This window comes from Tachypleus tridentatus, chromosome 4 (assembly GCF_004210375.1).
Source record: "Tachypleus tridentatus isolate NWPU-2018 chromosome 4, ASM421037v1, whole genome shotgun sequence".
NCBI lineage: Eukaryota > Metazoa > Arthropoda > Merostomata > Xiphosura > Limulidae > Tachypleus > Tachypleus tridentatus.
In genome coordinates, this window is record NC_134828.1 from 60,861,176 (window position 1) to 60,874,099 (window position 12,924).

The 12,924-nt window shown below is 31.9% G+C and overlaps 1 protein-coding gene across 10 annotated transcripts in view; it reads left to right on the top strand.

The window, feature by feature from the left end:
* LOC143249240 (dnaJ homolog subfamily C member 5-like) overlaps window positions 1-12,924 on the top strand; it is a 31,444-nt gene that overhangs the window by 14,289 nt on the left and 4,231 nt on the right. For all 10 annotated transcript variants that reach the window (XM_076498740.1, XM_076498739.1, XM_076498741.1 and 7 more), the window contains 4 exons: window positions 3,648-3,763; window positions 7,141-7,222; window positions 7,903-7,959; window positions 10,833-10,985. In XM_076498740.1, the coding sequence (XP_076354855.1) occupies window positions 3,738-3,763; window positions 7,141-7,222; window positions 7,903-7,959; window positions 10,833-10,985 (318 nt within the window). In that variant the 5' untranslated portion in view covers window positions 3,648-3,737. The remainder of the gene's footprint in view (window positions 1-3,647; window positions 3,764-7,140; window positions 7,223-7,902; window positions 7,960-10,832; window positions 10,986-12,924) is intronic.

A 12,924-nucleotide genomic window follows, 5' to 3' on the forward strand; every position in this document is an offset into this window, starting at 1 on the left:
GCAATAAAAAATCTTCTTTATTAAGTTTATATCATTTCAGTAAAACCACTTTTAATTTGTCATAATCTTCTGATTTCATGCCTGCATATACTTGTAGGCCTTTTCCTGTGAGAAGTTGGTGGAGATAGACTGCCCAGTCAGTCATTTTTGTTCCAGTTTTAACTCTGGACATATCTTTCATATCTCTTCAAGAAAGCATCTACATCATCTTTATGTTCATCACATTTAGGCTAGGCTTGACTCCATTGTCATTTTTGAGTTTTTCTTCCTTTGGTTGAGTGAATTTTGCAATCTCAGTTAATGCTCTTATTCTCTCTCTTTCTAGTCTCTCTTCTGCTTCTTACTCAGTTTGTACTGTTATTCTCTATATATATATTTTCAGTCTTTCCTTTCATTTTTTCTTTCTTCTTTTGGTCTCTATTCCTCTGTTCTATATGTAGTTCTTGTTTCACAAATTCTTGTAGTTCACTGTCTTTTTAACCCAAGACATTCTCAAATTTATGTAAATTTATTAAAATTTGAAATGGTTAATAGCATGATTGTATTCTTTGCACTATTTTCATTACAACTACAGTTATGCACATATAAATCTACTTATGTTCACTGTTGTTTACATTTTCTTCTATCATCATTTACCACTATGTAATTCTGACTGTGACTTGCTAATTACCAAAATTTGAAATTAAAATTTTTACTGCTAATTGTCAGTATAAAAGGCTTTCACTTTATTTGTTGATTTATTGTTGTTGGGTGTAGACTTCTACTACAGTAGATGTTTGCAACTTGAAAAATAAACAAACAGCAACACTTCTAATTTTCAAGATAATATATACATATATTTGGAACAAGTTAAACATACATACAACAAATTATTCACACTGAGATTATAGGCATATTATAAACACTATGTATATGTAGTTCTCTTCTTGTCAGAAGTCCACTTAGTCCAATTCAATTACTTTAGAGGAGTTCGTTCAGGGTTTGCTGTGTATAACCTACTGTCATCATCATTTTCATTCTCTTCTTCAGACTTTTATTTTGATCTTTTATCTACCCAAGTCATCACTTCAGCTTCTCATGGGAGATTTTTCTAGTCCCTTGGTTTATATTTGGGAATCTTCACATGTAATTTCCCTCCTTTTCCATTTTGTTTGTGATCTTCCATTGTTGCTAAGCAAAAATCATAACAAAAGAATCCCTAATAATTAATGCTGAACAATTAAAATAAGACTTTTACAGATTTCAAAAGATTGTTCTTAAGTATCTAATGTCAGAAATAAAAATACTTAGCAACATCATGGTATATTAGCAGAAGTGGTATAATTTTTGCTGTTGGTCACTACATTGTTGTCTTCCCCTTCTTCTCTTTCCTATCCTTTTGTGTACTTCATTGAGCTTTTCAACCAAGGCTTATTAGTTTTGATTATTACTAGTTGCTAGCTGGCTCTTTTTACTATTTTTTTTGGTTTTCTCCTTGCAATTGTTTTTTTTTTTTTTTTCCTTCTTGGTCCTTACAATACTTTTTCATTCCTTTCAGTTCCATCACCTTGTCTTTCTGGGACCCTTTGACTTCCTTTTCCATATATCATCTCCCATAAAACCTATTTCCTCATCCTTTTACTTGCAGCTATTGATGTTCTGACACATATGCCATCAATTCTTTATGGAGTCTTTTTCATTTGTCCTATGCCACTCTCCTTTCTGATTGTGCTTTTCTTTCTCAACTGTTTGTGGCACGTGAATTAGATTTGTACATTCATACTTATTTCTTCCTTCTATTTTTCATTTGTCTTCTTGCTTGGATCATGATTACCTCCTCTGTCGTGTTTATGTGCTCCTTTGTTATTTTACTTGCATGTCTCTCTTTTGTGGTTCCTTGCTTAGTTTTTACCATTCTTTTAATAATTTATGCCAATGCTATTATTTTTCCCAGTACCATATCTGAATGTTTCTTTCATCTCATCCATTTATAATATTCTTTGTTGAAAGACGTGCATGTTTTTAAATGCCCTCCAGTTAATTCATCATTTAAGTCATTGATTAGCTGCTTATCTCCATTGGAGGAGTTTGTTTAGGCTGGCATGTGGATGATCTCTTGCAAGTTTATCAACAACTAACTCCATTATCTGGTTGTTTCTTCCTCACTGAACTACAAACTGACTTTGGTCACTATTCTTCACATGTTGCACCATTTATTAATGAATAGTTCTTTTTTCTTTTTTTATTAAGAGCCCTGCAGTTCCTTACAGGATCCTGATCAGTGGCAAATGTTTTTGCCATGATATACTTAACCAAATTCTGCACAGTTTAGGGCCATCCTGGCTTGATATAGTCCTCATCCATGTGATGGAGTATTCCACAAAACCATTTAAGATGTCTTTGGTGTTTATTTTCTTAAATAAAGCTTAATCCAGATAGTACCCACTCATGGACTAGCATGAGTAAAGCAAGCAGGGGATTTCTTCCCATCCTTCATGCTAAGTTTAAAATCTAGTGCTTACTTGCTTTTAAAAATAGTGTTGTCATGATCACCTGTTGAACAGTCTAATGGTGATGCACTCCTCCTGATTTAACCCCCTGTTCTTTCACTCCTCTTTTCTCCTTTCTACTTGTTGTGCTTAGGATTCCTTGCTGCTCATCATTTCCTTGCTGTTGGAGTGGTGAACCATGAAGGGTGTCTCGTGAGTGTTACCAATTTCACACAGTAGAGTGTTGGGCAGTTGTGTTCTAGCCAGTTTTTTCCTACCATTCTACTACTACCAGGATGTTTGGTTTCTGGTTGATCTGGTGCTGGACCAAGCAGTGTAATTTTTCATTCAGTTGGAAGATGGATGTTACATTCCCATTTTGCCCAACTGAGTATTAGGAGATGATGGTAGGGACTTTCTTCTTACTGTACCTTGGAAGCCAACTTCCCAGTGCTGCTTTATTTTGAGCTGGAGTTAATCCACACATACAGTCTGAACCACCTTAGCCACATAGCACTTTCAAAAGCCTGATGCAGGTTTTAGATTGTGCTTGTATTTTCTGCCTCTCCTTGCGACACTTTTTTTTCTGAGAGAAGGATGTACCCTGGTACAGATGAGGTACACTCCCATACTGTTCCAAAGTATAGGGTGTTACACTCCATGGGTTTTCTACAAGTGCTTCTTGAAGTGGTCTCATCTAGGTAAAATTTTGCACTCTTCCATTCATGACTTCAGTGTTGGTTCTAGTTATATGTGAAAAGATTTTACATAAGTTAACATTTTCCAACACTGAAAATGTATTTCTGATAGATACCTTCCATCCCACTTCCACTGTATCTTAATTTCTTGCCTAATCTCGAAGTGATTATTAAACAATTGGCATAGAGGGAACCAGGTGCACTAAGAGGTGGCATTGTATTCCTATTGGTGGAAATTTATTACATATTCATTTGCAGTCAGTAACACAGCATTATTATGTAGAAATTGAGGTTAGGTGATAGCCTAAAGGATAGTGGTAAAAAGTTTGCATATAGAGGACAGCATTAAATCAGGAAAAGCTACATGTTAATGGATGTGATTACTTATTAGAAATACATTTTCAGTGTTGACAAAATATTAACATTAAGAAGTACACTTTGTAAAATAAGTTAATATTTATTGTTTTTTTTTTTTATATAGATAGTATTACCTTGAACAACAGAAAATCCCTTCACCTCACTGCAGCTAAAAACTATATATACCACATTTTCTTCCTACTTCAGAGTAACCATGGCAGGTTCAGTGCGAAGATTATCGTGAGTATTTTGTGTGTGATAGTATCATTAAGTATAGGTAGTGTACAGGGAATGTGTTTCATATGAAAATTGTAGGAAATCTGAATTTCAGAAATAAAGACATAAGAAAAGCTTAGGTAAAAGAAAACCATATAAGTCACCCTACAAAAAAATTAATCTGAGACATAACTTCTTACATCCATAAAAATCATCCAACCAAAAGGAGTTAAAACACTGGTGCATTTCCACAAATTAACTTTAGAGAGAGAGAATGTTTTGCCCAATAACCAGCCTAGGTCCAGGAATTTTTGTATAAGTTTATTTCCTACCCTAACATCAGTCCAATAAACTTTCAATTGCAATTTTATCCAAGTTTCTAATTTCATCCACCTAATCTCAGACACCTGAATAAAACACTTAGTCTTTCTTTATTGCTCAATTGCTTCAAACCAAAAATCATTTTGATTGACCATCTTAAACATTTTCAAGTAAATTACTGCCTTTTGTATAAGGTGGTAGTTTTCAAACTTTTTTTATCTCAGTGGACCATGTGAGGTACACACTATGCTACTGTTTCCTTTCATTAGTTATGTAATCTTTCCACATACCTGAAGAGGGCTTGCAGACTACAGATTGAGAACTACTATAAGAAAAAGTGACCAAAATTTAATACAACCCTGAATGATGCAGTGCCAAAGTTTTATATAAAAAGGTGATAACCTCCCTTCTGAATTAAAATTTTCTGTAATAGATACCTTATTTGCTTTTTTCACCAATTCCAAATATTGCTCTAAAGGATTGAGACTCTTACTTGATTCCTCACCAACATTTTCATTGTTGAAACTTATTCTCCACAAATTGGCATACTCAGCAAGATTGTCCAAGACTTCTACATTGAGGCATTTTACAAAAAAAAAAACTTACTCACTTGCTTAGAATCATCACCAAACTTAAACATTTTACAGTAAGTTATACAATAGTTCAAATCATTGATGTGTATGATAAACCTTTTTTTGCAACATTGCTGAGGGTTTTTGATGAAATTTCATCTTTCAACCCTCTTGCAACTGGTCAGGGTTCAAAGGCCATGTCATCATGTTTGTTGATTTGCATTCAAAATCTTATTGAACTACTATTTTATAGCTTTGTCAGTATGTTTGTAATCAAATTGTAGACAATAATTCAAACATTAATATTATATGTGAGCTAATTTCTTAATTTAAAACTAAATATTAAAAGAGCCCACCTAAAAAGATTTTAGTGAGTCACATGGTATGTTCAATGCAGTGCTGTTTAAAATTAGGTGTTTGTGATGTCAGAATATTAACTCTATAATTTTGTACAAATTAGGAACTCAAATTACTAATATTGACAAGTTAGAATATAAAATAAGAAACTCCTGTATTTTTATTTTTCTGACATGTGTCTTATGTACTGAATCAAACATGGTGGCCTGTTCAATTCGTTGGTATCCATTGTCAGGAATGAATTATTCCTTTCACAGAGGCCTTGGTATAATATACATGAGTTCATCTATACCATTGCACATGCTAGGTGTTTGCACTACAAGTTTTGTTATAGCACGTGTATCTTTACAAAATTTGGTAGAATTTTAGTAAAGATTACAAGTATTTTGTATATAAAAGTCAGGTTTTTTATTGAAATATTTGTACTAAAGATTTGTTTGTGAAAATAGAGTTTTATGTTACTAGTCTGAGTGCAAAGTGATTTCATATTATGATCTAAACAAAACTATTCTTTGACCCAAAAATTTCAAATACTGTTTACATAATTTGTAAAACATCCTAAATACATTTCAAATGTTTGTTTCCTGTAAGATTTTATATTATTTTCTGTACTCTAACTGTGTAGGGCTCTGACACATAACCAATCTTGTAACTATCATTAAAAAAATTAGGAAATAAATATGAATGCTAGAATAACTACATATTATGACACAAATCTAAATGTTTAGTCTAAGTTGCTGAAGTCTCATAATGCTATGTATTTACATATATATATATATATATATATTATTATTATCATCATCATCATATTGACCTTACAGTCATGCCTATCTGTCATTACATAACTCGCATTGATGAGGTGCACATGCACTCATGTTATGTCCAGTAATATAAAATTGACCTTTAGTCTTCCCTGTCTTGACAGTGTTTTGGTGTACTAGTATTTTGTAATATATAGTCACATCTCAATTATTATACATTTATATTTATATAGATTATTATTTAAAAATAAATTATTAAACTTATTTTTCTTAAAATATAGAACAATAAAGCAAGAAGTAAAGCAAACAATTATCTTCCCACTATGACCTTTGTACTTGGTTGTTGCTGAACTTATTTAAGCCTATTAAAATTTCACACGTGGAAGATATTGAACAAATTTTTTTCAGTTTTATGTGTATACATATAATTGAATAACCAAATTACCATTAATTACTACACTGCTACTATAGAATTCCTCTATGATATATTAAGCATAGTAATTAAGGTTTTTTTTAAATTTTATAAAATATGATACTTCAATCAGACTAAAGACACAATCTACCTCCTTGAAAACTTGGATGGAAAGAATGTGGAAGCTTTTTCAAGATTGAAATAGTGGGGAAAACCATTCTGGGAACATTCTAAGCTGTTTGGATATTTCACATGTCATATACTTTATTAAAAGTAGGTAAGAGACAGTTTCAAAAAATAGTTGAATGGGACACCATGTTTGCTGAGATATGGTTCATGTACTTAATCAGAATAAAAAAAACACAAGGCTCTTATTTTGTATTCTAGTTTGTAATTTGAGTTCCTGATTGGTTACAAAATCATAGTCTTAGTATTTTGACATTTCAAACATCTAATTTTAAACAGTGCTGCATTCATATTTATATTTAGGTGGGTTCTTTTAACATTTACCTTTAAATTAAGAAATTATAATATTAGTTTTAATTATACTCTATAGGTTTATTCCAAACTTGTTGATATAAATTCATAACATAGTAGTGCAATAAAATCTTGAGTGCAAATCAACTAAGATTATGTGGCCTTTGACTATGATCTGTTGTGAAAAGGTTAAAAGTGGCAGTTAAAAAATATCTACTGTCTTTACTTAATGTTGCTTATTATTAAATCAGTGCTTTCAAGAGTATCAATTAATTCATATTCTACAATATCTTATAAGTTGAAAAACGAGTTATTTGTTTATCCAGTTTTTTGTGTTGTTTTTTTTACAGTCAATTTTATGTAATTCTGTCCAGAGCTGTATCCAGAAATTACTCAGTAATATATAGTTAGGTGCAATAATAGTTTGCATGTTTCTTTTAGTAACATGAACATTGTACATTTAATAAGGGAAACCTTTTTTTCTCTTCTTTTTAATTGTAGAACTTCTGGTGATTTGCTTTATCAAATTCTGGGACTTCCAAAAACAGCCACACAAAATGATGTTAAAAAGACTTACAGGAAAGTACGTTTTTTAAAAATATATTTAACTTAAGAACTACACCATGTTTTTGAACTTGAAATATGTTGTAATTATCAACACAGTTTCAGCCCAATCTTGTGTTATATTGAAGAGCTTATCATCAGTGCTTTAAAAGGATATTTCATTACACATTATAATAGTGTAGAAAGTGAAACTTGTATAGAATCATACTACTTGAAATTTTCTTATGAGTTAATGGTCAAACATACTGAAATAATTCTATATAATTATATTATTTGCATATATAAAAATTAGTGTTAAATACATTATCACCCTCTTTCGAGAAAATGTAAATGTATACAATTTTGTTACTGCTTTCCCCATTTACCATTTTCTATGCATTTCATATTTAATGATATACCACTTGTTTACTAACTGTACTGATGTTTAGTTGCTGATTTTGCCAATATTATTTTGGCAATCAAGCACATTAGTTTTCATGGTTAAATCTAAGGCAATGACTAAGATTTGTTGTTGAAATCATGAAAATTTGGTATTAAAAGTACAATAGCTTCCATGAAAAGCTGAGGCAATACCTAAAACTTCTTACCTGTCTTATTAACTGTTGGCTATAAAACAAACAAAAAAATTCAATCTATTCAAATCAAGAAACATTTTATTAAACATTCTCTCAAGTTGGTAAAATGTTTGTTTTATTTCAGTTAGCTTTAAAGTACCACCCAGACAAGAATGAAGGTAATCCAGATGCTGCTGAAATAGTAAGTATTAAACATCAACAGAAATGCTGGAAATTTAAAAATGTTAAATTTGATAATAAATAATATAAGAAAATATTAAAAAAATTACCAAAAGTAAGTGTTGTATTATAGTTTAACCTGTCTTCTACAGTCAACAAGAATGCATCACACTTTACATGGGTATAAATTGAGCAAGCTTCAAGTTTTGGTATTACAAGAGTATATCAAACTGCAAGAAATAATTGTATATATAGTATTTATACAGTGTAAGCATTATGATTTGGTTGGTAAAATATAATATGTTTTTCTATAATATGAAACCAGATCTGGCAAACTCAATGGTACGTTGCATCAGGGCTCTGGATAATTGAGTTCAATGTTACCAATGCCTAACTCCATATTTGCATATCGTGAAAAACATGATACTGTTATGTTTTTCTATAATATGAAACCAGATCTGGCAAACTCAATGGTACTTTGCATCAGGGCTCTGGATAATTGAGTTCAATGTTACCAATGCCTAACTCCATATTTGCATAGCAGAATCTACCCAGAGGTTTCTCAGGTTTGTGCACAAGGACCAATGCTGCGGTTTGGGGCTTTGCTCTTCTGCAGAGTTGTTTAAGTTTTTTCTAATCACCTGCATTCCTTGGGCTTGTGGGTGCACAACTGTATAGGTGATTGACTCCATCCCATCAATCAGCAGAACAACACTCTCAGATTCTCCTTTCAGAAGCCACCAAAATGGGCTTCCTTATCAGATTGGAGAAATCTATTTTATCACCAACATAAGATCTTGTCCATTTGGTTGTGTTACCTTATTCATAACCTCTTTATTTCTAGGGTCCTTTTATTTTTCACTGGATCTCACTGTACAGCAACTGTTGCCTAGAGAAATACACTTTCTTTTTTCCATTATGCACTAGCAACCACTTTCACTATTATTACTACAGGTTGCAACAGGCTCTGTAAAAATGAGGTGTTCCATAAGACCATCTAAGCATGTACCATATGGTATTACCTTTTTATTGTGGACTGATACTATTGGACAAAAATTAGTAAAGCTAAAGGGGGTTCTGTCTGTCCATGCTAATCTTCAGGTTGAAAAAAATCGGGATTGGTTTACTTTTAAAAATGTAGGGAAGTTGGTTCACCTCTTGCACAGTTTCCAGAACACTGTTTCTCAGGACTCCCCAATGTGTTTCACTCCCCTTAGACTCTACTAGTGGATATCAGGAGTTCCTTACCACTCCTAGTTTCCAGTTGCTGGGGTGGCAGACGTCTTTTCTTCCAGGGTGTTCAAGTGTGTTCTTCCACTCTTCTAGAAGAAGGTGAAGTTGGGGGTCCTCCTACTAGGTTCCTGGATGTCAGTAGGAGTGGCACTAGCCTCCATTGCAGCCAACTCATAATTCCAATTGAGATTTATACAAAGCTATCTGATTGGAAAGTGCCTGGCATTTCTCTTTAATCCATGTCAGTTTTGTTTATTGTTCATGGAAGGTTATCCATTATTTCCTCATAATTCTGAATGCAAAGTGGTCTCATTCTAGGTCCTTCACTGGGCACAGGTTCCATGTCTTCTCCCTAATTCCAGGGGCAAGTAGAATATTCTTTATCCACGTGGCTGAGTGATGATAAATGTTCATAATTCCAGACAAGAAGAGTTCTGTTCCTTTGGTTGGTACAACATACACAATTTTATAATTCCAAATCCATGGTGTTACTTTTTAGACTTCTTCAGGTGGAGGAGAAAGTTTGTCCACTTCAGTGTTGCTTACTTTCTTGTCATGATTTCAGTGGTGCATAATGCATCACTCTATGACTACAAGTTGGGATCTAATAAAAATTATGTATGTATGTAAAACATTGTAGTTCTATAGACCTAGCAACCAACGTGGAATATAGGTACTAGGACCCCTTAATCCCAATGCTGAGGTGTTGAACTTCAACTGTCTGGTTGGGGCTGTCTTTTACTGATAATTACTCATATTCCATTCCACCTTTGATACAGAAACTAGGTTCCAAATGAAGAACATACATGTTTTAGATGTAGTGAGGTTCTCCCACACTTATACCATTTTTAAACTTTGTATTCTTCTGTTCTATACAGATACTATCTGTATGGATCATGCTTGCACTGGCCCCTCCACCTTCTCAGTGTGGGATTTGAGCAATAGTGACAGAGGATTGTATGTATGTTTTGGAAGTTAACATTCTCCTAAACTGACAATGTATTACCAATTATACTTACCTCTGCTAACATTCTCCTGTTTTACCTCCCCATTAAAAGCCAGTTTGTCTTGAAAAATTTATTACATATCAAAATGAGGTACTTATATATAGTACCCAGATAGAGGGTGCATTGAAGATGGAGGAGAAATTTGCAACTTAAAATTTGCTTAAACCACTCAAGTGGGGGGTATAAAAGACTGGAGCAAACATGTTTAATGCCTAGAGGGGCAAAAAGTGAAAACCTGGAGATTGAGAAATACCTATAGTGTTAGCAGAGGTAAGTATTATTGGAAATACATTCTCAGTTTAGGAAAATGTGAAGTTATGGTGCAATGAGAAGTTATCTAGATTTTCAATGTGTTGACATGAACAGAAAGTGATTCAGATGTCGATAGCTGATTTCATGTTATCATGTATATAAATATTTATTTTATTTATTGTGTTATGAAAGTGAAGGAATGAAAAAGTACTTCATTATAACACTTAAAAAAACTGAAGTGCATTTAATAAGTAAACAAAATCTTAAAAAATGCCTCTTGATAATTGAGATTGTTATTATTATTATTAAATTATGTTTTTGGTATTGTTACAAGTAAAGCAGTTACAGAGCTATAATGAAATTAAAATATTTATATGCATTTTTTTCATGTTGGTGACTTCAGTTTAAGGAGATTAACAGGGCTAATGCTATCCTCAGTGATATTTCCAAAAGAAATATCTATGACAATTATGGATCCCTTGGCTTGTATGTTGCTGAACATTTTGGAGAAGAAAATGTTAATACTTACTTCATTTTCACAAGCTGGTGGTGTAAGGTTGGTATATCCAAATATTAGCTCTCCAAAGTTGCTTGTGTAAAATGTGGTTTTCATTACCTCATTAAAGAAAAATGTAATGATTTCTAAATGAAAATACCCATATTTTTTATTCACTTTCTATCAAATCTGAAACACCACTTGTATTATTAAGTATAGAAATGTTTTTAACAGATTTTTTCTAATAGCAAATGATTTCATTATCTTAAAATATTTGGTTCATGAATGCACTTGTAAGTTGTTAGTAGTTGTTAACAACTACAGTTGTTGACTATATATATATGTAGCTTGGTCAAAATAAGTGGCATAACCTTTTACAGGTTGCATTCAAAATGCAATTAAAAACTGTCATCAATGGATCTTAATAAATGTAGCATCAAAGTGTAGTTTATAACTATTTTCTATATCACCAAAATTTTAAATTTCAATTTTCACTTCTCTGCATCATACAGCATGCCTGACTTATCCTAGTATATCTTTTATATCTTCACTAATATGGCATTCAAAGTGTATAACTAATTAGAAACACAAACCGTACATAATAATAAGCTGGAATATAAAATTTGAACTTTGTACCCTTCCAATTTACTGAGATATCAATAAGTTTATCAAACTCACTTGTGAAGCCCCTCCCATCTTTTCAGAGCATTTTGCCCTGTACAAAAACCATGTTATTTCTTTTACTAACGAGTGTAATTGGACAGTTGGGCTTAAATTCCTTGTGTTTGAATGCCATTGTGGAAATGTGATCAGATAATGTTTTTAATCTGTCGTCTAGCTAGGAAACCAGTTGCATTGTAATGGTTTGGGGACCTGATTTATATTTATTTTTAATTTCTAAAATGTATGTTTCAAAGATACATGAATTTTCATTTGAACAAATAACTCATTGAAGTCTACTAGTGAGAGCAACAATTACTTGAATTGCACACTCTACTTATGATGTTTAAGACAGATGATTATTGGGAGTCCACTGTCATTTATAATGTTTGATAGATCCAAAATACAGCCAATAAAACAGATGTGAAAAGGTAAACAGTCAAAATTATAAATATATGAAAATTAAATCTGTCAAGATGATGCATTCAAAGAAGAAAAAATGTTCATTTTATTTTGTTTTAAACTTGTTATTTCAGCATACATATTGATGATTTTGTTACAGTTAGTTACTATGGAGGCAATAACAGATAAAAATATAAAGTTTTACAAAAAAAAAATTATATTCAGTTAGGAGATCCTAACAGCTTCACAATAGTTGTGTTAAAACCATAAGATTAAAATAAGTATTTTTATTGTCCATATACAAGTCATTTTTCATTCAGTCTAGTCAGAGTCTGAGGCAAATTGACTTGGTAAAAGCTTTGTAAATTTACAGACAAATCTTTAGTAAAATACTGAATTGAAACAATTTTTTGTAAAGCTTCACAGAAACCAGTGGACTGACACTGTAGTTATAGATCTAAATGTTTTTATTTAATATAGTACCTAATGAAGTTTTTATTTTTCCTCTTGAACTGCTATGATTTCCATATTGGAAAAGTTTTAAATAGTGTTAAACTTTAAACTGGAAGATAAACTATTAATAGCAAGAAAAGTAAGTTTTTCATAAATTTTGCAAGTAAAAATTTGGAAAAATTAGTGAGAAACTTGAGAGTTTTTATATGCAAAGAATGAGACCAACATGTATGAAGAAAACTTATGAAGGTTTAAGATATCCTACATAATACCACAAAAGGATAAAGAATTATAATGCATAGTTCACGTGCATTTACAGCACTTCAGGATAAATTGACTAAATCATTTAACATAGAAAGCTAAAAGATATAAGCATGAGAACTGAATGAATAGAAATTACAAAACTGCAATTTTTTTAAAGTTTATGTGGGGAAGGGATGTGATTTTATCTTGCTGTTAAACTTGTATACTTTGTGTAAAAATT